Source organism: Corvus moneduloides, chromosome 18 (genome assembly GCF_009650955.1).
Source record: "Corvus moneduloides isolate bCorMon1 chromosome 18, bCorMon1.pri, whole genome shotgun sequence".
Lineage (NCBI taxonomy): Eukaryota > Metazoa > Chordata > Aves > Passeriformes > Corvidae > Corvus > Corvus moneduloides.
The window spans coordinates 12,568,982-12,593,618 of record NC_045493.1 but is presented as its reverse complement, the minus strand read 5'-3'; the positions used below and the strand labels follow the sequence as shown (position 1 = coordinate 12,593,618).

General features: G+C 55.6%; 2 protein-coding genes across 16 annotated transcripts in view; both read left to right on the top strand.

Annotated features, from left to right (window-relative positions):
- Positions 1–23,624, top strand: part of NCOR2 (nuclear receptor corepressor 2) — a 228,319-nt gene extending 204,695 nt beyond the window's left edge. For 9 of the 15 annotated variants that reach the window (XM_032128353.1, XM_032128352.1, XM_032128361.1 and 6 more), the window contains 22 exons: positions 148–252; positions 1,126–1,229; positions 3,611–3,761; positions 7,201–7,353; positions 7,704–7,790; positions 8,244–8,521; positions 9,307–9,670; positions 10,417–10,644; positions 10,741–10,986; positions 11,131–11,280; positions 11,706–11,846; positions 11,957–12,119; positions 12,657–13,090; positions 14,702–14,845; positions 14,965–15,107; positions 15,445–15,638; positions 17,105–17,251; positions 17,535–17,680; positions 18,986–19,039; positions 21,016–21,243; positions 22,943–23,122; positions 23,240–23,624. In XM_032128353.1, coding sequence (XP_031984244.1) covers positions 148–252; positions 1,126–1,229; positions 3,611–3,761; positions 7,201–7,353; positions 7,704–7,790; positions 8,244–8,521; positions 9,307–9,670; positions 10,417–10,644; positions 10,741–10,986; positions 11,131–11,280; positions 11,706–11,846; positions 11,957–12,119; positions 12,657–13,090; positions 14,702–14,845; positions 14,965–15,107; positions 15,445–15,638; positions 17,105–17,251; positions 17,535–17,680; positions 18,986–19,039; positions 21,016–21,243; positions 22,943–23,122; positions 23,240–23,415 — 4,016 coding nt within the window. In that variant the 3' untranslated portion in view covers positions 23,416–23,624. The remainder of the gene's footprint in view (positions 1–147; positions 253–1,125; positions 1,230–3,610; positions 3,762–7,200; positions 7,354–7,703; positions 7,791–8,243; positions 8,522–9,306; positions 9,671–10,416; positions 10,645–10,740; positions 10,987–11,130; positions 11,281–11,705; positions 11,847–11,956; positions 12,120–12,656; positions 13,091–14,701; positions 14,846–14,964; positions 15,108–15,444; positions 15,639–17,104; positions 17,252–17,534; positions 17,681–18,985; positions 19,040–21,015; positions 21,244–22,942; positions 23,123–23,239) is intronic. The other 6 variants (XM_032128363.1, XM_032128362.1, XM_032128355.1 and 3 more) reach the window with 4 other exon arrangements.
- On the top strand, positions 3,768–7,183 carry LOC116453196. Its single transcript, XM_032128364.1, has 2 exons — positions 3,768–4,995; positions 5,074–7,183. The coding sequence occupies exons 1-2, from the start codon at positions 4,321–4,323 to the stop codon at positions 5,365–5,367; spliced, it is 969 nt and encodes a 322-aa protein (XP_031984255.1). The 5' UTR covers positions 3,768–4,320; the 3' UTR covers positions 5,368–7,183.
- Positions 23,625–24,637: the final 1,013 nt, after the last annotated feature.

Below are 24,637 nucleotides of genomic sequence, written 5' to 3'. Positions count from 1 at the left end.
CATTTGTGTATTCACCCTGCAGGAGCACATCCCAAAGAGCTGGGAATGGCAACGGTGCCAAGAAGGTGCCACCTCAGAGCTGGAGCCAGCTGAGGGCTATGGCCCTGTGTCCTGCACCTATGCTGATACATGGTTAATGTTTTCCAGTGCCTTTTCCTGGAGTAAAGCAGGAACAACTTTCTCCTAGAAGCCAGGCCAGCCAGCCGGAAAGTCTGGTTCTGCAGCCATCCCAGGAGGGCTCCATCCTGCGGGGTGAGCACCCACAGCGGTCAGCGCGTGCCCCAGCTCTGGGAAGGGAGGGATGCTGGCACTGCCAAGCCTGGTGAATGCCACACTGGCTGCAGCTGCCCAGTGATCTCAGGTTTGATTTGTGGAATTGCACCCAGCCAAAGATGTCTCTTTGCCCCTTTTCTCTGCCTCCCCAAATCAGGGCCTCAGGTATTGATTCTGGCGGAGGTTTTGTGTTCAAGGCGCACCTGAAAATCTGTTACTTAAGACAAAGCAAGACCTTTTTATATTACATTAATTAGTATTTTCATGCTTTTCACTGCTGCTGCCGCTGCAGCTGGACAGGGACCCCCATTTGGTTAAATACAGCCCTCACGGATTTCTTTCCCCATTAGCCTGGCAGAAGAAAACAAATGCAAAGGCGTTGCTTTTTAGTGCAAATTCTGGTTTGTGAATCCCCCCCCAGTAAGGCAGTCAGGAGCCTGAGTGTGGTGGGCTGGCTCCAACCCAGGACAGATCTGTATGAATGAACTCAAGCCACCCTGAGCTGCATCTCGCCACAGAGCTACTGTGATCACATCAGGAGAGGCTGAGCCAGGCTGTGCTTTCTCCCAGGCTCATAAATCTGCCCGGCACCTCCACAAAGACAGCAGGGAGCTGATAGCCTCAAAATACCTATCTTTTACCTCCTCCCCACCCCACACTCACAGGGATGGGTTTCTCAAGAGACTTGGTGCCAAGGGGTGGGCAAGGCTTGGGATTGAACACTGACAGCTCTTGAAGTACCTTGCTAGAGACTGGGTCAAATCCTGCGCTTGGTAGTCTCAGCCCCACGGGTTTTGTGCTGAACAGCAAATCCAGCCCCCAGCTCACGGGCTTTGGCTTTGTGTCCTACAGGTACTTCCCTCAGCTCTGCCTCGGGAGGAAGCATCACCAAAGGAACACCCACATCCAGACCCCCTCCGGAGTCGCCCATCACCTACCGAGGGTCCATCACACATGTAGGTGCCTTGTCTCCTGAGGGTGTTGCTTCCTGGGTGCTGGCAGCTGCAGCTTGTGCTGGACACGGGCACTGGGGGTTTGTGGGGCACACGGGGTGTGCAGCACAGGGCTGTGCAGCAGCTCTGTGATGCTCCCACAGCCGCCACTTGGGATGGCACGAGCCACGTTCCGTGAGCGGAGACTGCAGAAGAGCAGAGCCCAGAAAACAGCAATGCAGCCTTACAACACCTTTAAACCCGGCTTTGCCTTTTGTAGCTGTCAAGAACAGAGGCAAAAGCAGCTGTAAATGGCTCTGGGAAAATCATCTTGCCAGGGCAAGGAAGTGGAACAGAGCAAAGGAGATGGGTGGAGTGCCCAGGCCAGGTGGAGGAGGGAGGAGGCTGTAAGGGGCAGGTAAGGTAGCAGGAGCTCCTGCCAGGGCTGAGCGTGCTGGGCTGGGGGTCCTGCCCTAAGGCTCTTCAGCAGGAAGATACTTCGGCCTTAATCTCCACCATCCATCTTCAGAAGAGCAGCTGGCAAGCGGGCAATAGTTTCTTGCGGTGTGAGTTATTGCTCATCTGGTAACAGAGTGGAGAGCATTAAAAAAAAAAATCTGTTTCCTGTGGGGATTTTATCTGGCCATCATTCAGATGTTTAAAGACACTCAGGCTCCAGTTTTTGCCTGCCTTCTTCAAGGAGGATGACCATGTTGGCTTTGGCCCTGGGGACTTGACCCTGAGTCCTGGCCCAGAGCAAAGCTTAGCTTGCCTGGTGCCCTGTGTCCAACAACTGCCAGGAATGGGTACTCAGGGGCTGTAAATAACCCATCAGAGCAAACATTTGCTCCATCCTCTCAGATGCTCCTGCAGCAGCTGTGGGCAGCAGTGGGTGGGTGTGAAGGACCTCGAGTACCATGTGTCAGTTCAGGAAATCAGCAGAGTTTGTTGAGACAGTTTTGCATACAGATAATGAATCCAGCCAGATTCTTTTGTTTGGCTTGGAATTAAGGTACCAAGCCTAGACCCAGGGCATTGCCTGGCTCCTTTGCTGGCCCAGCAGCCTGCATCCCTCTGCTCCGGCTGGGGAGAAGGAGCCCCCTGTTCTGGCAGCAGCTCCTGGTACCAGAGCTGATACTTGATCTCAGATTAGTCATCCAGTTCACAGGAAGCAGATCTTGAATATATGCTCTCTGCTCTGAAGCCATCTGTCATCACTTGCTTTCACATCCCCTTGGAGCACGTCCCTGGAAGGGAGGTACCTTACCTGGGGCTGGGAGAGCCATTACCAGGTACCCAGGTCCACCACAAGGGTGAATGACCAGAGCACTGAACCCACGCGCTGGCACATCCTGGGTTTTGGGGACTGCTGCTACTCTGAGGGCTTGGTAAAGAGCAGGTGCATCCCTAAGCAGGGGTGGGAAAATAGCCTGAATGGCACAACCTGGAAGCACCAGCAAAGCTGGCGGGGGCATCGCGTCCCCGAGGCTTCCCAGGCATCAGTTCTGGGTCTTGCTGGGGTTAAATGAGCTCAGTAGGCAGGTGTCAGGAGTGTCTCTGCCAGCATCATTGTGCCTTCCCAGAGATGGGAAAGGGGGACTGTCACCCCATGGTGGCTGTTCCCACTTGGCACCGACAGGTCACAGTGGCAGAAGGGTGTTAATCACCAGCCACTCTTCAGGGGCATCCAGCTCTGTGTGTTTTGAAGGGGATTCAGGGGGGCAGGTGCTGTGAGCTGTGTCTGCGAGTGCCTGTGGCAAAGGAGAGGTTTCAGCTCACACAGTTGGTGTGGGGAGCCCGATGCTGTTCCTGTTGGAGAGCTTAGGCAGGCTCTACTCCCCGACCTGCTCTGGGACCGGTTTGGCTGTCGCCTGCCGTCTCGCCCGGGCGCGCTGCCAGCCGCCAGCTCCCGCACGCAGGCAGCTCGCTGAAGGTCACACTGCTGCCAGCAGATGTGCCTGGGTGGGCAGGACATCTCTGTGGCTCCTGTGCCAAGCTGGGGGAATAGGCTGCAGGGAAGAAGCTAACGCTGGAGCAGTGCCTGCTGTCACTAAGGTGTCCCCAGGGGAGCACCAGCCCTGTCCCCCAAACCTGGGGAGAGGGAGCAGGCCGGATAGCTTACTCCAAAACATGCAGGGTGAGAGCTGCTGTTCCGGAGGTCTGTGCTGTCCTCATCCCCTGCCCCTTCCCAGCAGCCTCACACAGATCACGTACCTTTTTACCGCTCCTCGTTATCATTCTCATCAATAATTAAGCTGCAAGTCCCTCGCTGTTGGCTGCGCCAGGAAGCGGAGGCCGGGTGTGCTCCCTCTGCTCAGCTTCCCGCGAGGAACAGCCTGTCCCCGCGCGGCGCTTGCTTAATTGGTTGTGACACTGTTAAATATGGATCTTGGTGGCTTTCCAAGGGCACCCCAGCAGAAGTGCTGTACAAAGGAACCATTACCAGGATAATCGGAGAAGACAGCCCCAGCAGAGCAGAGAAAGCGAGGGAGGATGCCGTGCCCAAAGGACATGTCATCTACGAAGGGAAGAAGGGCCACGTGCTGTCCTACGAGGGTAAGTCCTAATCCTCTCTGCCTTTTTAGGGCAGATGCGAGGGGTTTGTGCCACTGTGGCTGGGACTTGAGAGCTATTCGAGGAAACGCTGACAAAGTACAGCAGGCCAGCACTTCTCACCCTTCCCACCCTGGTGCCCTGTGTCTGTCTGTCCCATGTGGTTGTGTTGCCTTAGAGACGGCAGGCAGGGTTGCAATGATTTTGGCTGGCTTTGGGAAACAGGGAAGAGGAGAGGACCAGGTAGGAAGGTGTTACCTTCATGCCGAACACCCTGTGCTGGAGGGGGACTGATTGAAAACATTACGAGAGCACCCCCAAACTCTTGGGCCAAGGTGGACTCAAAAACCTGCAAGATGGAGGCAAGTCAGGTAGTTCGGCATAGCAGTTTATTTGTATGTCGGATTCTCACCTGCATTGACTTGGGCACTGTGAGGGTTTTCCAGCAAGGGGCTGCCCTGCAGGAATCCTCCTGGACTCAGCCTCCGTATCTGGTGAGCTTTGCTAGAGCTATTGGAGGTGGCGAAGCCGTTCCTGCATCCCACAAGGAGCCTGTCTGGGGATGTGTTGGCTGCTGCCGCACCCGCACAGCACAGGAACGCCTTTCCTCAGTAAATGCCGGCGGTGCCTCGCTGCATTAGTGGTGCCAGCAGGTGGTCACCAGCTGCTCCTGCCTGCTCTGCGCCTGCTCAGCCCATCACAGCACTGGCCATCAAAGCTGCTCTGCGTGTCCCGGTGCCTCCCATTGGAGATAAGCAGATGTTCCTCTCCAGTGAGGCTGGAAACAACTCCATTCTTGCTTTTCACCATGTGCTGGGTCAGGCGTCTCTGTTGTGGAGCTGGACTGCTCCTGGCCTGCACTTGGGGTCAGGAAGAGCCAGCTTACAGGTGCTGCAGCTCTGCATGCTCTTGGGGTAAAGCACTGGCATGTGCTTTGGTGTGCACAGGGATGGCCGTCCTCATGTGTCACCTCCCTTCTCAGTTGAGTCTGGGGATGATGACTAAGGAGCAGATCCCAACTTCAGCTACTTCAGTACGTGTCTCTGGCAAGCTGCTGTGCTGCCTGAGCCCTCTTCCTCCCTCCCTGGGGCATCCCCAGCAGCCTGGGCCCTGTGGTCAGTGCTGCAGGCAGAGTGTGTCCCACAGATGTCAGATTCTCGTGTGTCTCCTGCCCACAAGTGCAGGCAGCTCGTTTCATCATGGGCTGGGTTGTTTTATCCAGAGCCAGAAGGTTCAGGTCAGGCCATGGGGACAACTCTCAAGCTCCAGCTGATGTCACCTTCATGTGTGTCCTGGGACTGCAGGGACCTTTCAGGACAGGGCTCTGTGCTGTGTCTTTCGCCTGCCACATGGAAACTGGCTCATAGCATGTCCCCCTGGGTCTGCTGTCAACTCTAGCCCAGATAAGAAATGTCACTGTGGAAGACTTGTGTCTGGATGCCCTTTGGGACAGTTGGCAAGGCTTGGACCAGGGAGGACGCAGGAAGTGTTTCAGGACTTGTTTGTGCAAGAAGCTATTTTAATCACCTCTGCCCGGGCTGGGGGTCGAACGAGGTTGATCTCAGAAATGGCACCATCAGGGAGAGATGGGGAGGGCTCCTGGCAGTGAGTGTTGCCCGTGCCCAGTGCTGGGATCCTACTCCAGGCAATGAGGGAGAGCTGCAGATCGAACTCTTCCCTGTTGCTTGTGTCAGCCCGAGTCTCCTTGGCTGCAGCCTGTGTCCATCACCTCTCATGCTACCCCCCACAGACACAGATGAGGAATTAATTCCTTCCTCTCCCCAGCAGCCTTTTACATGCTTGATAGCGTTTATCACATCCCAAGTGATCCCGTGAGCTGCTGCAGCCTTGCCAGCCCTGCCTCTCTCCTTCCCCCTGTACAGCCTGGCAAGGCTGAGCAGCCCAGGAACAGAAGAGTTAAAAAAAAAATTAAATAAGAAAACTGAAACTGTTGGTGATTATGAATTTTGGCAAGCAGAAAAAAAATTGCAAATTCTTTAGTGTCATGAGGGTGCTTAAAATAAAAGAGCTGTAATGAGACGAGATCCTGTAGCATGTGTGAGCTGAATTGTGCTAGATTGGTTATTCTCATCCTGCATATGATTGCTGATGGCTTCTGCAAGGCGAGGGACGTGGGTTTGGAATGGTTTTCTTTCTGTTTAGTCTCTCTTCTCCCTCGCGCCCTCCCCCTGCTTCCCGGTGGTACAAAGGGTGCCTGGGAGCACGTCCCCTCCTGCAGAAGGGCTGGTGGCAACAGATGTGCCTTGATGACAGGGTGCAGGCACATCGCCCGCACGGTGCTTGGCTGATTCTGAATGTCACCCCCGGATTTCTCCTGTCAAATGGAGCTGAAGCAAAAGCTCAGGCACGGACCCCCTCTTGTTTCCCCACACACAGCCCCAAACATTTTGTGGATTGAGTGGGTGCTGACTGCGGAAAACAACAGTGGGTGTGAAGTTGTAATAATCCCATTTTATTAATTGCTGGTTTTGCCAAGGAAGAGTTTTTTCCTGATTGTCCACAATAGAATGAATGTTTTTAACTTCCCTGCTTTCTCTAATTGTACAACCACCTTCTCTGCCCACAAAGAGGAGGATTAGGGCGCTGGCGATCCCTGGCAAGGGCAGCCTGGCCAGGGATGATGGGCAGAGGCGTTTGTCTCTCCTAGCTGACATCCTGTTTGGAGCTCGTGGCATAAACCCGAGGCATTCAGCTGGATCAGAAGCTGCTGAATTCACAGCTCGCTGCACGTGATGGGTGCCCGTTGCCCGGGGTGGGTGTGATGCTGCCTGGCACGGGCAGGGCTGTGCTGGTGGTGGGGCTGTAGCTCAGGACAGATGCCCGCTGCTTGTCGCTCCAGGTTCGGATCAGGGGCAGTCGGTGGTCTCTCCTCACTCTAGCGCTCGCTCTGTCAGTCCTGCTCAGTGCTGTTTCAAAGGAATCATTCTCAACTTTGCTTCTCCTCTGTTTTCCCTGATTTTCTCACCCAGGGAGTGTCTCGGCAAATGTTAAGGCTGGCCAAGATCCCAAACAGTAGGTGTCTAGCAAAAATCAAAACAACGGGGAAAAAAAACAAAACTCCCCAGACCCAAAGAGCCAAGTTCAGTGGAACTACAGCTGCTCCCACTGGCTCCAGGCTGTTCTTCTGCCCAAGGGATGGCCCCACCAGGGAGGGAGGGAATGGGACACGACAGGGTGGATCCTCCTACTCAAGCGGGAGGCACAGATCTGGAGTCTGAGGCAGGCAGGGATGGGAGAAAACACCAGCTGAATTTCCTGGAAGTCAGTCCTGTGCGATGTTTCTGGCACTGTATAGTGGTGGCTGATGGTGGGATGGGATCTGACCCCTCAGCAACACACACAAACAGCAGTAAACACCCTCTCTTGGCCCGTGCTGACTTTCCATGCTCATGGTGGTGCCTCTTGGTGTTCCCTCCCCCAGGTGGAGTTGCTGCTTCTCAGTGTCCCAAAGAAGACAGCAGGAGCTCGGGAGCTTCGCATGAGACCACAGGAACTAAGCGGACCTATGATATGATGGAGGGGAGGATCAGCCGGGGCTTATCAGCCCGTGATACCTTATCTACCAGCATTGAAGGTGGGTCTGGATGAAACCTTTCACCTGTGTTATGTTAGTGACGTGTGGAGACCTCGTCTACATGATGCATCTTCCTGTGCCAGTGTTCTGGCAGTGGTTTGCATCTGACAGCATCTGACCAGCATGGGAAAACAAGGGATGTAGAGTGACCTGTTTGCCTTGAGTGTCTGTCCTGACAGACCAGCTTCAGGAATACAAAAAAAGAAGCACATTTTTTAAAAAAAAAGGAAAAATAAATAATTTAGAAATTGTTGGTGTTTTGTCCCAGGCATCCTTGGGACACTGTCATGTATTAATTGTAAATGAACTCCTGTGTCACAGCCCCACTTTCCCTCTTGGATCTGTTCTAGGTCTCATGGGTCGAGCGATCCCTCCAGACCGACACAGTCCCCATAACCTAAAGGAGCAGCATCACATGCGGGGCTCGATTACACAAGGTAAAGCCTGCAAGCACGAGATGGGCACGGACAGGGGAGGCATCTCACATGCATGGCCCCTTGTTCTCCTTGTAGGGGTAGGACAGGAGGAAGCAAGGATGGACACGTCAAGGTCCAGCTGCAGGTCTTTGCAGCCCCTGCTTTGTGCTCAGAGATATTTTCAGTCTTGCTCAGCTTCTACCAACCTAAATTCTGCCAAAGTCAGGGACAAAATTGTCAGTGATTCTCATGAAGCAGGTTGAAATAAGTGTGAAATGGGTCCAGAAAGTGCTGGTACCTGTGAGGTGGATCATTAGCAGTATAGCTGCCCTGTGGGCTCAGCTGGGTACCAGTCCCTGAGTTCCACTTGTTAACTAGAGACCCCCTTGAAGTGAGCATCTGCACGGGGACTGGGAGTCCAGTGTCTGCCTAGGGAATCACCCTCTGCATCCATCATCTACTTGGGGGTTGCAGGAATACCTCGGTCCTATGTGGAGGCCCATGAGGACTACCTCAGAAGAGAAGCCAAACAGCTCAAGAGGGAAAACACTCCACCAAGGGACTTATCTGATGCCTACAAGGTCAGATCTCACGAGGGCCTTACTCCTCTGAAAATGAAATCAGCTCATGAAGACCTGGTAGCCACGGTGAAAGAAGCAGGAAGATCAATCCATGAGATTCCCCGGGAGGAGCTGAGGCGGACACCAGACATCTCTCTGACGAGACCTCTGAAGGAAGGTTCCATCACGCAGGTGAGTATGGAGTGAGCAGTGGATGAGGTCAGTCCTGCTCAGACTGCTGTCCTTGCACAGATCCTGGGAGCCATTCCCAAGGTAAAAGGAGAGCAGAAACAGCTTTGGGTTGCATCACTGGTAAGAATGGACTCTCTGCTTGGGTACAGGTTGTCCTGCCCCATCCTTTGAAGGGATCCCTTCCAATCCAGACCATCCTATAATCCTTCCTAGCAGATAAATACAAAACCCAGGGAACCCCTGGCACCTTAAGAAAGCAGTGATCCATCCAGATGTGTAAACAAAAGAGGATGCATTTCCCTCTTTTTCAAAGACAGAGTCAACTTGGTGCCCTCAGCACTGTGACTCTGGGTGCACATAAACTTGGTCTCCTCCCTTCACGGGCAAGTGGCAACCCAGCAGGGCCAGTAGTTAGGATGAAACATGGCATGCTATCTCCTGTTGGTCTCCAAATATTTGCAGGGTTCCCATGGCACCTTGTAGTCCTATCCCATTTCACGGTGCGTGTAGGAGAGAGGCGTGATGGGCACAGCCAGCCTTCAGCAGTGACTCATCATCATCTTGTTGGAGCACAGCAAGACGTGCAGGATGGGCCCTGCACCCAGCCCTGTGCCGAGTGGTTATCTCTGCTTTGGCCATGGCTGTTGGCCATTTGACTGAGGAAACTTTGTGTACTGACCCGCTGAATGAGGCATCCTGAGTCCTGCTGAGACTCTGTGGGATGCAGTCACTGGGCTCCTTCTGTTCGACAGCCCTTTGATGTCCCCTGTGCCTCCTGTCCCCAGGGTACCCCGCTGAAGTATGACAGCGGCTCTTCCTCCTCGAGTACCAAAAAGCACGATGTGCGGTCCATCATCGGCAGTCCCGGCAGGACTTTTCACTCTGTGCATTCTCTGGATGTCATCCAAGACCCGAGGAATCTGGAAAGAGCTTACGAAGAGAGCCTGAAAAACAGGCCAAGCCCTGTGACAAACTCGGGTGGCTCCATTGCCAGAGGGGCTCCTGTGATTGTACCCGAGCCGGGCAAGCCCCACCAAAGTGCCCTCGGCTATGAGGACCACCAGGCAGGGCACAGCACGGCCTTCAGCAGCCACTTGCACAGAGGGTCTCCGGTCTCCACACGGGAGTCCACACCACGGCAGCACGAAGGTACTTGGCAAACCTTTTATTTGATGGTAAGATTTCTGACAACCGAGCAGGTGAGGTGCGCGGGAGGCGGCTGCTGACCCCACCTGCCCGAGCAGTTCCCAGCAGATGCCTGTTGAACCCGTTCTTCCCAGCACCCCACACCCACGGCTGACTCACGGCGCTGGGGTGGCTGCCAGGGACAGCTGGGGCTTAGCGCCCTTCCTGGGGGTGCTCACACTGTTGAAGTGAGGGCGCTTCACCTGCACAAGGGTAACCAAAGGGAGACGTGGGCCGTGGCTGGTGAAGCCATTGGTGTTTCAAAAGTGTCTTCCCTGTCCCAGCAGTGGCCCATAGCACTCTTTTTTCCATAGGCAGACAGGAAAGCAGTGCTTGGGAGGCTGGGTGGGAGATGTTCACACTTCTCACTAACACGGGCAGTGACCTCCTTGTGCTGAAGAGTGTGGCAGCAAGGCTGCACCACCAGCTGCTTGTGCAGGCCAGGGTGCATGCACAGATTGCCCAGCATGGATGTGCTGGGGTGGAGGGACGATTTGGGAAAGGCCTCTCTCCCAAGGGGCAATTGGGATTTGGCCCATCTCGACCTTGGTGGTGTAACAGGTCATGGCAGTGCAGGGAGGAGGGAAAGGTCCCTCAAGTTCAGGGTAGCTACAATTGTCCCTGTGGGACATGCTTGGCTGCAGGCATCCCTTGGGGACATGGCTTGGCCGCAGTGCTCAGTCTGACTCATTTCCTTCTGCTCTCTGCAGGGAGCATCACTGCTGGGAAGCCAGTGTCCCAGGACAGAAAGATCACCCCCACATCGAGAGAGCTCACCAACTCCAAGTCTCCGCACGCCCCCGTGCCTGACCACCACCACCCCATCTCCCCATACGAGCACCTGCTCCGCGGCGTCAGCGGGGTGGATCTGTACCGAGGACACATCCCACTGCCTTTTGACCCCGCTGCCATCCCGAGGGGAATCCAACTGGAAGCAGGTACCTCGGCTGGGGGCACAGTCTGTTATTTTCCTTGTTATGCTCCAAAAGCCTGAGGCCTCTGAGGCTTCACATCTGCATCCTTTTCTCTCCCAGCTGCTGCTTACTACCTGCCAAGGCATCTGGCTCCGAGCCCCACGTACCCACACCTGTACCCCCCGTACCTCATCCGGGGCTACCCGGACACGGCGGCCATGGAGAACCGCCAGACCATCATCAACGACTACATCACGTCGCAGCAGATGCACCACAACGCCGCAGCCACGGCCATGGCGCAGCGGGCGGACATGCTGCGCGGGCTGTCACCCCGGGAGCCCTCCCTCGCCCTCAACTATGCAGCAGGTCCTCCCAGCACAGCACTGTCCAGGGGTTTGGGAGCAGTATGGGAGGAGGAGGCTGGGTCAGGCTGGCACTGCCAGCTCCAGCATGGCCAAGCTGCAGCAGCTCGGTGTTGTCCTGACAGCCCTCTCGCTTCTCTCTCTCCAGGCATCATCGACCTGTCCCAAGTGCCACACCTGCCCGTCCTCGTGCCCCCTACCCCTGGCACCTCTGCCACCACCATGGACCGCATCACCTACATCCCTGGACCCCCCCAGACCTTCGGCAGCCGGCACAGCAGCTCCCCTTTGTCCCCAGGTAATGCTGCAGGTTGCTTTTCCAATGGGAAAATGGTTGAGCGGGACGCTCATAACCAATCCAAGGCCATGGGCTCAGCATGCCAGGGCAGACGGGGAGACTCCAAATTAATTCTCACTCAGGGACCAGTTCACTGACTCCCTCTCTTCCTGCTTGTTGAGGGCTTCCTTGCTTTTTCCCCCTTCTTCCCCAAAGCAAACAGCGCTGTGGAAGGTCATAACTTGGAGACGGCGCCAGGACAGCTATTCCATGATTTGTCTGGGTTTTGTCGCGCTGGTTGCCCTCGTCTGTCCTGCTCCAGGTGACCTTGGATGGAGCCATTCCTTATCTGCTCTGCAGACACAGCAATGTGAAGAGCAGGCAGCATTCCCAGGGGGAATTGCTATGTCTGCAGCCCTCTCACTGCCTTTCTCACTGGGTTTCAGGAGGGCCCACGCACATGACCAAACAGTCAGGATCATCGGTGTCCGAACGGGAACGGGAGCGGGAGAGGGAACGAGAGAGGGAGCGTGAAAAATCCATGCTAGCCTCCACCACGGTGGAGCACGCGCCCATCTGGAGACCAGGTAGGCTGGGGAGGAGTCCAGCACCGCACTTTGGGGCCAGTGCTGGGTGGAGGTAAGGTTAGGGCTGTTGGGCAGAGAGCTGAAGAAGCCTTTCCTTGTGCTCTCCCCAGGTACAGAGCAGTCCAGCAGCCGTTCGTCCTCCCACTCCCACAGCCACCAGCACTCTCCCGTCTCACCCCGCACCCACGAGACCATCCAGCAGCGCCCCAGCGTGCTCCACAACACGAGCATGAAGATCATCTCCTCGGAGACCCCCACCCCTTCTGTCCTACGGTACGTTCCCCCCACCATGGTTTCCAGTGCCTGCCTGGATGCCTGCACCGTAACTTAATTAATGAGCACCTCCGAGAGGAAGGAGTGAGAGTTGTTTTCCCTTCATTCTCAGTGGGAACAGGATTTGGATTTCAAGGGAAGTTGTGATGGGGAGAGGCACATTTTGGCGCCCCAATTCTTTGCTTTTTGTGGTGGCTTTTCCTGCTACCAGGAAATAACGTAGAATTGCACCTGTGCCCAAGTACAGGTACTGCTCCTCTTGCTGAAGATTGCCTGGTGGTGGAATTACCAAGGTCTCTGGGACCTGTCCATGGGTTTTATGTTCTCCAGTCAATGCATTCAGGCCCAATATCCTGTGGCCAGTTACTGTGGTGGAGGCTCTATCCAAGCCCTCCTCCCTGGCCCTGCATGGGCCAACCCTGCACTCGGGAGGCCTGGAAGGAGCTCAGCCAGGGCAAGGCTGAACGCTGAGGCTCTGGTTAACAGCATTTCTCCATGTGCTTCTCTCATCTTGGCCTTGTCTTCATTTCCTTCCAGATCCTCCTCCACCACTACCACGTCACCGATCCGCTCTGCCGCCTTCCCCTCGGCCTCCACCCTGCGCTCCTCCCTCAGCGCGGCCGATGGCTACGCGGCCCCGCTGGACCCGGCCATCCTGCAGAAAGAGGCCTCGAGGGTGCGGGAAGCCAAGACAGAACGAGCCCAGACTGACAACAACGTCTACACCTCAAAGCTGCCCAGTGGGGCCAACCTCGAACAGTCGCCTTCCCCCATCAAAGCCATGGAGTCGAGACCTTTGCCCGCCTCCGGACCTGCATCTTCTCATCACTATGGCAGAGGACAGGGGAAAAGCCAGCAGCACCACCACCCTCTGGACCAGCAGCACGCAGCCTCAGGCTCCGAGCAGCACAGTAGAGAAAAGAGTCAAAGTAAACGCTTTTCCATGCAGGATCAGGAGCTCCGAGCTCTCGGTAAGACCACCACGACAGCAGCCAACTTCATAGATGGGATTATCGTGCGCCAAATGTCTTGTGATAAGGGGCAGCGAGAAAGAGGCTCGCTGAGTAATGACTCCAGTAGTGAGGGTCACAAATTGGAGGGCAGAGGTGACAGAGCTGTGGCCTGACACCCATTTTATTTCATTATTTTTTATTTTTAGTTGCACGTTCTGGATATTGGCTCCATCACCTCCCCAAGTGTGCTTGTCCCTCTGCTTCCTGGTCGTTGTGTTATTCCAGACTTTATTTTTGTGTTTTAAGGATCTTCCCTTCTCCCACCCTCTTTTAGTTTTTCCCGTCGCCAAGTCCTGTTTTGCAAATGTTGTCCAGTTCCTGGTATTGCTTTTTACAGACAATAGCTGTTTGCTAATTTCGATTTCCCCATCCTTAGAAGTTCCCAGGCAGTCTGTAAGGAGCAGTTGTGGGTAATAAATCAAATGAGCAAAGCGGAGAACTGGGACTGTGAGCGTGACAAGGCTGCTGGCCATCAGACAAACACCTCCCTGCTCGTGAGCTGCAGGGTCTCAGAGGACTTTGTGGGTCTCAGCTTGGATGGGGTCCCTGTGCTCAGGGTGACCTCACTCAGGGTCCCAGTGCTGGATGCTGCCCAAGGTGGGCACCATGGACATGGCTGTCCTGGGATCACTCGGCCCAGCCGTGCTCAGCAGCTGTTTCCAGAGCAGACCACAAGAACCACCTAATTGGAATCTTGTGTAAGACACAAAAGCACTGGGATTAGTTATTCCAATGGAAAGTGCAGGGAGGGGGATGGATTTCAAGGTCTAGATCAGTCTTGATGGGACCAACCTTCACCCAGAGCATTCATCCAGGCTCCTACCAGCATGCAGAAGCAACAAGCATCCTGTGGGGATTTGGTGGGACCCCATCTTCAAGTTGCAGCATCTGCCTTGGCCATCAGCACTGCAAGTTTCTGCCCCACTCCCCTTCCCATAACCCAAGGATGGGACTTGGTGGACTTGCCAGTGGTAGGTTCGTGGTTGGACTCAATGAGCTTAGAGGTCTTTCTGGCCTAAATGGTTCTATGAGTCTATGAAAGGCATTAAAATGCCGAGAACAGTCAAATTTTGCCCCTGCGGTTTGTGAGTCCAGTGTCTCTGGAGTGGCATCTGGGCTCTTCAGGGCCTCACATCCAGTTTTCAAGTTCCTGGTCCTGGCCATGCTGGGCTTTGGGCTTTGCTTTGTAATGCACTTGGAGACCTCTTGTGCAGCCACCTCCACTTTCTCTGGGCATCGCTGTCCAGGCATAGTGCGGGTTTCAGTGGGTGGAGAAAATAGGGGAACAAGTTGTGAACCTGCAGAGATTGCACTTGGTCCCTGGCTCTCATGCTGGCACTGAGAGCTGCTGAGTGTCCAGCTCTGCAGGAATAAGACATCACCTCTTCACAGCAGCCACCACCACAGCTGGACGTCGGAGGTGGCCCTGCAGTGTGACCTGCCGGGTCTTCCTTCATCTCTTTTTCCCCCCACTTCGCTGAACATGTGACTGTCCCACAAGCGATGGTGCAGCAGTGCTAGGGAAAAGCGAAGTGAGCCCCTGGTTTTAACTCCCTTCCATTTCCTCAGGCTATCATGGAGGCTACAGCCCCGAGCGGATGGAAGCAGTGAGTCCCGTGAGCTCGCCCAGCCTGTCCCATGAGAAAGGGGCCAAGCTGCTGCAGGACACAGAGAAGGGGCATGGGGAGCATGACCTGAGGCAGAAGCAGCAAGGTGAGAACAGGAGCTGGCGCAGGAGAGCCCGAGCTGACCATGCTCCAGTGTTGGGATGGCATTCAAGGAAGGGGACACAGATGTCATCTCATTCCTGCTCTCTTCTTGGTGCCCCCCAGGCTCGCTGAAGGCCTCGGCTCCCGAAGCCGCCCACCTGCAGCACCTGCGGCAGCCCGACGGCCCCCAGTGCCAGCCCCTGCAGTCCAGCCAGAGCATCAAGGGCATGAACCAGCGGGTGGTCACGCTGGCCCAGCACATCAGTGTAACTAACCAACCTCATTCACCCCCCTCACCCTCCTGCTGGGGCTCCAGGGAGGAGGGAAGAGCTCAGTGAAACATGTCTGGTGGGGATGGGCTGGGAGTGATGCTGGAGACCTCAATTCCTGTAGTTGGGGGCTGAAGAGCAGGGGGCATCAGGGGTGTTCAGCCCGGGTTTTGTGTCCCCAAGAAGCCCGTCACAAGAGCTGTTGCAGACAGGAGGCAGAAGTTCCAGCTGCAGGGTCAAACCAGCCTGTTTCCCTCCTGCTCACCCTCTTAGTTGGGCCCAGCAGGACAAAGGTGAAAACCAGCTCCATGTCTGACTCAGGTTTCTTCCCCAGGAGGTCATCACGCAGGACTACACACGCCATCACCCGCAGCAGCTCAACTCCCACATCCAGGCCCCGGTGTATTCGTTCCCCGGGGCGGCGTGCCCGGTGCTGGACCTGCGCCGCACCCCCAGCGAGGCCTACCTGCAGCAGCAGGAGCACACGGCGGCCTCGCGCATCTCCCCGCAGAACGAAGGGGGCAAAAGGTGAGCTCAGAGGCCAACCCAAGCTGGCACAGATGGGCTTGTGCCAGTCTGAGCTCAGATGGGCCCAGGTGGCTCAGGGGAAGTCAGGCGGGTGCCCTTGGCTACCTGGCACCGCGGTGAGGTGGTGCACAGGGCAGGCATTGCTCTCCTCAGCTTGGTGCTGGGTGTATTCCCTGCTTACACAGCCCAACTCCTTTCTGATCTGGGCATCTTTCCCCTGGGGTGGTGCCTCTTGCCATCGCTGTTGTCCTAGAGATGCTCTTTAGACCCTCTTAGAGTCCATGCATAATTCTCTTCCCAATCCGGCCGGCGTCACAGGATAGTTTAGGTGGGAAGGGATCTCTCAAGATCATCCAGCCCAGCACTGTCCTCTTGAGCAGGTTGTCCTGGGGCATGGCCAGTTGGGTTCAGAATATCTCCACTGATGGAGACAACACCTTTCTGGCCAGTCTGTCCGAGCATTTCAGCACTCTGACAGGAAAAATGGTCTTCTTGTGTTGAGATGGAATTTCACATGTTTTGTTTGTGTGCATGTTGCCTCTTGTCCTGTCACTGTTCTCAGTCCCTGACCAGAGATGATTCCAAAAAACCTGAAGCAACATGTTTTCCATTGGTTCAAAGTTAATTTTATCTACATCTTTCTCAGTGAATAAGAAGTTTACTAGACACACGTGCCCTGACAACTAGAATTGTTCATTTCAGGCACCACCTGTATTTGTTTTAAAGTCACTTTCAAATCCCCGTGCTGCTACAAGGCAGGTCTGATTACTGTTGTATGGAATTTAAAAATGGGTCTGTACCCAGATGTATCCAGGAATGAGTGGTGCCTTGTCAGTAAATGGGATTATTCGTCCCAGCTCTGCCTGATCCTGGAGTTGGCTTTATAACATGAAGGAAAAGAGCCCAGCCCTGACCACCCAGTGATGAAGAAAACTGGGGAAAAAAAGAGAAACCACAGAAAGAACAAAGACGTAAATTCCCAGAACTCGCCGTGAGGAATTCCTCGCAGACTTGAGCCTGGCTGTCTTCCAGGCTCTGGCCACGGGCAGGCATCAGGGGCCAGTATTGATCCTCTCTAAGCTGCCCCAGCTCCAGGCCCCCTCCTGCAACCACCCAGCTCCTGTGTGGCCCTGACAAGGAGGATGGGAGGTGGCGGGTTCCGCCTCCGCTGTGTTCACAAATACTGAGAATCAAATGCAGTGTCCCCAAAAGGTTAATGTCACAGCTCTCCACAGGGGTCCATGTGTCCCTGCCACCAGCAGGTCCCTCCTGGGCTGCTCTGTTTGGGGTGTCTCAGCTGTCCCCACTGTCAGGGGATCAGGCCCAGGGCTCAGCTCAGCCCAGCTCTGCCTGCCCAAACCACCCTCTCAAAGCACCAGGAGTCTTCTCCCCTCCCAACCCCGAGCTGCTGCACAGGGCCAGGGGCTGTCGCAGTGAAACGACGGCCTGTCCCCATTGCTGCCCAGGTCCCCGGAGCAGGGCAAGGCGGCGGCCGGGGGGCCGGACAGCTGTATCGAGCCGGTGTCTCCACCAGACGGCGTGGGAGAAGCGGAACACGCCAAGGGCGCCCCGTACCCCGTCCTGTTCCGCGAGGGAGAGCCCATGGACCAGAGGTAGGGCCCTGGAGCGGGCGCTGGGGCTACCTGGGGATGGGGATGTCCCGTCCAGCCCTGGCCCGGGCTGCTTTCCTTGCTGCCCCAAGCAGTGTCCCCTCCCAGGGTGCTGTACTTGTAGCAGCTTTTCAATACCGTGGGGTATGTTTATCATTGGGATAGGGAGACAGGTTGGAGGTGCTGAGTATCCCAGGAGCTCCCAGCCTGATCCTGAGCACTGAGGGAAGAGGCTCTTTAGGTATAGTGGAGTTTCAGAGGTTTCCAATGGTCTTCTGCTCTGCAGGATGGGGTCGAAGTCCCCAGGAAACAACACTCAGCGTCCAGCTTTCTTCAGCAAGCTGACTGAGAGCAACTCTGCCATGGTGAAGTCCAAGAAACAGGAGATCATCAAGAAGCTCAGCACGACCAACAAAAACGAGACAGAATACAGTAAGAACCTGTGGGGAGGCGAATGCAAGGCACCAGGGGAGGAAAAGCCTCAAGGACACATGAAGCAAAGGAGATTTGGGAATGAGTGCTGCTGTGTTAAAGGGCTGGGAGCTCCCAGCCAGCTCTGTCTGCGCCGAAGTCCGACTCGATGGTCCTCGTGGGTCCCTTCCAACTCAGAATAGTCTGGGATTCTATGAAATACAAGGTCCAAATGTTTCCTAGAATGCTCTGCACTGGTGCCAGCAGTGACTGTGCGCATCTGGGGAGGCAGTGGGAGACTTCCCACCCTAGTCTCCATGCTCTGAGGCTGTCAATCCCACCCACACCAGATAACCTAAGTAGGAAGGAAATAATGAGCTGAGCATGGAGGAGACTTAAGAGCAATTGATATTTTAATGACTGGCCAGCCAAGCTGAATCCTTCCTCCTTGAGATGCATCTCTCCCCAACCTTACTTTAAGCCCTACATCAATATTGGTGCAGCTCTGTAAAACTAACCAGGCTGGCTCAGATTAGAAATTCAGCCCGTTCATTCATTAACCGCTAATAGAGTAGATAGGATCATAATTTAATTTAGCCCAGCATTATACAGTCAATACTAATTCAATTTGAATCCATCTTACAACAGCTGCATCGGATAAGAGGGACCGAGCTGTCTCGTCTCCTGGATGATGTTACCATGAGCCAACAGTATTGTTATGCCCCTTTGGGGACATGTAGCTGAACCCCCTGACCTTCCACACTTCCCCTTATCAAGAAAAAATATATAGAAATTGGATACACCTCTTATTTGATGAGAATTTCTGTTATTCTAAGGAAAGCAATATCCAAGTCAAACAGCTCAGCTAAGAGGGAAAATATTGATTTAACATTTTTTCTCCTCCTCCTCACCCTCTCCACTGCCCAGACCTGCTCCATGCATAGGGGGCATTGAGCCTTTGAAAATCCCATAGGCATGAGAGAGGATTTGGCTTCATGGAGCTTGTAATCCCAAGGGCAGGAGGGAGGAAGGGAGGGGGGCCAGCACTGAGCACAAAGACATTGCCCTGGCTTTCTGGGCTCTGTTATTTTGCCCTTTCCCACCTGGTGAAGGTGCCTGCTGTGGATCTCCCAGAGGCACTGGGAGTTATCCCTGGTCCCAGCCAGCACCCACAGACCCACGCCTGTGCCTGGGGGAGCTGGGCTGCTGTTGGGAGTGCCATGACAGAGAGATGGGAATCTTGTCGTGGCTGCCATGGCAGGTCCTCCCTGCCACTAACCTGCATGTGCTCTCTCCATACTGAAGAGCTTCTTTGTTTTTCTCCAGATGTGGGGCAGCCTGGGACAGAGATTTTCAACATGCCAGCGATTACTGGAGCAGGTAACTCCCCACATACCTGTACCTCGTTCCCCACAGGGCTTACAGCTATGGCGAGCAGGAGGCTCGGTAGATTTAAGCATCTCCTATTTTTGTTTTCCCTTAAGACCAAGTGTAACAGGTGCTGGGAGGCAGAGGCCTCAGGACACACCGTAACTCTCTGCTGCTGGGTTGGAGACAGGGCAGTGTAATTCCTTGGAAAGCCTGGCAGAGTTTGAGGAGAGGTTAAAGATCAAGCAAGGGTTGGCCATCTGATGCCATCAGAGGATTAAACCATCTTAGCAAGGTGGACCTCACACCTGGAGAGAGCACCCTGCTCTTGATGGGACCTTATGGTCACCTGTGGGTGGGTGGGAGGGCAGTGGCAAAGGGGAACATGAGGGTGGGCAGTGGGGTCTGTGTCACCACGGGCTGGGCAGGATGCAGGAGCCAGCTGCAAAAGCAAACTGGGGCAAGAGCAGCACTCTGTGTTGGGCAGAGTGGTGATGCTGAGGACTGGAAGGGAGATGAGGGGTGCTGGGGCAGGAGGAGGTGTTTCCTTGGGAGCTGGAAGAGTGCTCAGGCCCACGACCAGCCCGAGGGGGAATGACAGTGGGAAGCTGTCACGCTGTTGCCACCTGCGACATGTCCGGGTGGGCTCACAAATGAATGCAGTGAATCCCCACTGAGGAATACTAATTGGTACTTAATTAATTAAGGATTAATGCTCTCCTGCAGCAGGAATGCCTTCAGGTTGTCAGTTTTAAGTAGGAGAACAGCAGTTTTCCCACAGCCAAGGGCAGGAGGTGCTGTGGGCAGGGGCTTGGTGCGGAGGGAGGGCCAGTGGTGTAGGACTGCTCACCAGTGGAAATGAGTTTGGGAGGAGTGAGCTGGCATCAGCTGCTGGGGTGAGCAGGTGCAGCCAGGTAGGACCCGAGATTTGAGGGTCAGTTTCGGCTAGAGGGGATCAGGAAAGACCCTGCCTGTGTACAGCAAGACCAGTGTTCAAAGCAGGTTTACAGGAACCTGGGATCTGTCCCTTTCCAAGCAGAGGGGCAGCGATCCCAGAACAAACACCCCAGGATGGGGTCAGCGGGGGGGCCTGGCAGTTTTGTGTCTGTATTTTGCCCTTGCTTGTTCCCTGTAACTGCCACCCCGGGAATGACGGTGGCGTGGCTGAGCCTCTGGTCCCTGTGCGGTGCTGCTCCATAACTGCATGGCTTGAGACTCACAACCACGCGGACACTTCGCCTCTGCATCCTGTCCCACTCAGCCCGGGGGGCCCTGGTCCCCGTGGGAACCCGGCCTGGGGGGAAGGGGGGCTGGGGCAGTGGGCAGGGGGCTTGCAGAGAGCACGAGGAGGGACAACAGGACACTCCCCTCTCCCCGTGTAGCCCAACCCACGCAGGCAGCTCTGGCGGCTGCTTGCATCCTCTCACCCCAGAGCCAAATCCAGGCACTTCTTTCTCATCAGGTGTTTTTGTGGGGTACTCCTCCTTCCTTCCCTGACTTCCTTAATGGGAAACCGCCCCGGCCTCCAAATTCCTGGCGCACTGACCATTGCTACGTGTGCATATGGACCCCAATGACCCCACATCCAATGACTCTCCTCCTGCCCCCATGCCGACCCTGGCCGGGTTGGGAGCGCAGCCCCTGCTCCTTGGAGATGCTCCCTGGGGCTCTGCGACAAACCCTTATCCCTGGCCCTGGGGAACCCTCCCAAAACCCAGACCCCAGAGTGAGCCCCATCCGTCCCACCGCCAGCCCCCGCCAAGCCCTGGGGCGGGATGGAGCGGGAGGAGGAGGAGGACGGGTGCATCACAGCGCTTTAAAGAACAAGATGACAAAGTTTGTTGCTTTGCGAGAATGTGCTGACTGTTTGTTTCTTCCCTTCTCCCTTGTCTCCTTTCTCCCCCTTTCCCCGTCCCCCCCATCTTTCTTCTCATTTGGCTCCCCCCCATCTCCCGTCCCCTCTCTCCTCCCTCTCCCGTATCTCCCAGGGCTAATCAGTTGTAGGAGCCAGTCGGTCCAAGAGAATTCCAGTACCAACATGGGGTTGGAGGCAATAATTAGGAAAGCCCTAATGGGTAAATATGACGAGCAGTGGGAAGAGCGCTCACCTCTCAGTGCCAATGCTTTTAACTCTCTGAATGCCAGTGCAAGCCTGCCCGCTGCTATGCCCATAACTCCTGCTGATGGACGAAACGAGGACGTGCGCTCCTTGCCAGGTCTGCAGCCCTCTCCACCTTCACTCTCTCTGTGTTATTAATTTTCAGCCTTTTTATCTCCCCATTTACCAGGGGATTTATTTCTCCCCTCCCCGTTTTTGTTCATTTTGGTTTTCTTTTTCTCCCCTCCCTCCCCCAGCTTTGAGCTTTGTGGATCCGCTGATTAATCCTGTTTGATGTTAATTTAATAGTCTCCAAAGGTGCTGTTGCTTTCTCTAAACCACTGACTTGCTCCTTTCTCCTTTCCCTGTTTGTTGGTTTTTAATATCTCCTTTTCCTGTATTTTTTTTTACACAATGGAAAGGTTTATGGGGATGGAAAACCCCCCCACCCAAAAAATCAAGGGCATAAACTTAAATAGCCAGCCCCAACTGTCTGTAAACCCCCAGTGGGATCGCTGCTCCCAAAACGGGAAGGTGCTGAGAAGGGCTGGTGTGGAGGACACAGGGCAGGGTGGCATTTCCCTCCCCACTCCAGTCTCTGGGGGTGTCGGGGCAGAATCCAACCTGGGATGGGGGGATGGGATCTGGGAGCGCCTGGAGCAAGAGGGAGGTGCTAAGGGAGCTAAAAGTGGTACATGGAGGATGATAAAGAGAGGAGAGCTGGGGATGAGCTGCCCCATGGGCCCTGATGGGGCTTGCAGAGCCCGCTGGGCCCCATGGCGGGGTCTGCTCAGCTCTGAGGAGACAGGAGCAGAGATGAGAGGGTGGCTGTGCAGATCCCCAGTTAAGAAAGGGAGGGAGGAGGGGGATCAGGGATGGATGGGGGGAGCATTTGTCCCCCGCACACCTGCCAAGGGCAGAGTGCCTCATGGCAGTGCCCTGCACAGAGCATGACACCACTGCCAGGGATCAGCCTCGGGAATCCAGGCACAGAGCCCATGGCTCAGGGGTAGATCCTGGGTGCACATGTGCACCTTCCTCCAGGTCAGCTCACACCCCTCTGGGTCATCTAACACCAGGCACTCTAAAGCTTTTTGCAGAAAAGCTTTTCTGGCTCCTGCATGAAACCAGCAGCTTCTTCCAGCCGTGCCTCCCTATGCCTGGTGGAGGCTGCCTGCTGCTGCTGGGCAGGCAGGGTGGGATGCAGAGCCCATCTATCCCTCCCCCGTGGGGAGCTCCCCCTCATTTATCTGGGCTCACCTGCCCGACAGAGGCCCTTCTGGCTTCAAACCTTTTAAAAACTGGCTAAACATCTCCAGGGATTCTGCTGTAAGGAGAGATGAAAGACCCATGTAGACCATGGGCATGGGGAATGTGCTCAGGGCTCCAGCACCCACGCAGCTCTTGGGGGGTCGCTGCCAACCGCATGTGCCCGTGGGGGTGGCACATGGAGCTCCATTCATGAGCCACGTTTGTGGGCTGAGCCACGAGCGGGCTCGGGAGCAGATCCTGCAGGGAAGCGGCCGAAGCCGCACGGCTGCTCCTGCCCCGGGTCCCTCCACGGGACAGTTGGTGGCATCAGCCCCCAGGGTGGAGCAGCCCAGGAGAGGGCAGAGCCCTCCTCCAGCCGCTGCCCCCACCTGCCCCATCGCCATTCCCCGCCGTGCTGCCGTCGGCCCGGGGTGAGCTTTTCTCCTGCCACGAGCCATTTTTGCAAAGCTCCTAAAAGGGAAGCGCTGGGAACCCGCTGCCCCGTCCCCGACCCGCTGAACCCTGTCACAACGAGCCGGGTGACGAGCGGCTGCTTCTCTTCGCAGGAGGAGGGGGGAAGCCAAAGATCGCTGCCAGACCCAACAGCCGCAAGGCCAAGTCCCCGGCGCCGGGTCTGTCCTCGGGCGAGCGGCCGCCCTCCGTCTCCTCGGTGCACTCGGAGGGCGACTGCAACCGCAGGACTCCCCTCACCAACCGCGTCTGGGAGGACAGGCCGTCGTCCGCAGGTAGGGCTCGAGGGGACGGGTCCCCAGAGTGGCCGTGCCGCCCTCGCAGGGGTGTGGGGAGGCTGCGGGGAAGGGCCACCACCCCTGGTGCTGACTCTGCTTCCTCGTCCCGCGCAGGTTCGACGCCGTTCCCCTACAACCCGCTCACCATGCGGCTCCCCAGCGGGGTGGTGACGGCGGCACCCACGGCCCCGCTGCCGCAGGGCACCCCCGGCAGCCAGCACCACGCCTGGGACGAGGAGCCCAAGCCCCTGCTCTGCTCCCAGTACGAAACCCTTTCGGACAGTGAATGAGAGGAGCCAGGGGCAGGGAGTCGGCGACCAAACCCGGGGCGCGGGGAGCGAGCGGGACGCCCGGGGCGAGCGCCCACCACCCCGGCCCCGCCGGCTCTCACGAGCGAAGATGCAGGAGCAGAGCGATTTCATTTTTTCCTTTTCCTTTTTTCTTTTTTTTTTTTTTTTTCCCCCCCTTCCCTCCCAACCAGCCAATTGGGGGGGGGGGAGGAGGGGGGGGGGGATGATGGTTTTGGATTTTTTTAAAATTTTGTTTGGGTTTTTTTTTTTTTCTTTCTCAACATCTGGAAATTTCTGCATCCTCTTCGGTCTGATAAAGAAAAGAAAAAAGCCTTAACGAGACAAAACCCAAGGAACCCATCTTCGATCTTGGCAGCCGTGCTGGGCGGTGACCCCGCGCTCGAGAGGGACAGAGAGCGGCCGTGTGCCCGTCCCGGGGCTCGGACGCTCTGCCGGCCCCTTCCCGCAGCAGCGAGCCAGGGGCTGCGGATGCTCCTGCGGAGTCGGCAGCGGGCGGTGGGATGCTCCCCCGTACCCGGCCGTGGGGATGTGCCTCAGAATTGCAAAACCTTGAGCGGGTTAAAGAAAAGATTGAAAAAAAAAAAACCACGGTTGAGACGTGAAACGGAACGGAACGCCCCGGGTCGGTGGTTCCCTGGCTGATCCGAGGGCTGCTTGCCCGGCATTCCCGCGTCACAAGACGTATCAGCCCCGCGACGACACGCTTCGAACGTGGCTGGGAAGAGCGGGCAGGGGAGGGAGTGAAGAGCTGTTTCTTAAAAAAAAAAGAACACAAAAAATCCTGGTCCCTTCGATGGAAGCAATCCCGTGTCCCTCGGAGCGGGCAGGGACGTCCCCGGGCTGGCTCACACGCTGCCCACTGAGGGGCTCGGTTGCTTTAAGTGCATTGTTTTCTGAATGGTGAGAAAAGGCAATTGTAAATTGTATTGGTCTACAGGGTATATTTTTGATACCTTCAGTGAATTATGTCAATATTTTACGCAAGGAAGGACTTTAAACAAAACACAGTATTACATGCTGTAAAAGAGGTTCTGTTCTTACATGCAGGCTTTGCTGCATTTGTCCATTGTATGGAAGGGTTAAAAAAAAAAAAGGTAACAATGATCCATCAAAGTTATCTGGGAGTCAGGAGAATGTATGTACTTAGTTTAAAAAAAAAAAACCAAACAAAAATCTTGCCATGGTTGCAGGGCCCCCCGTT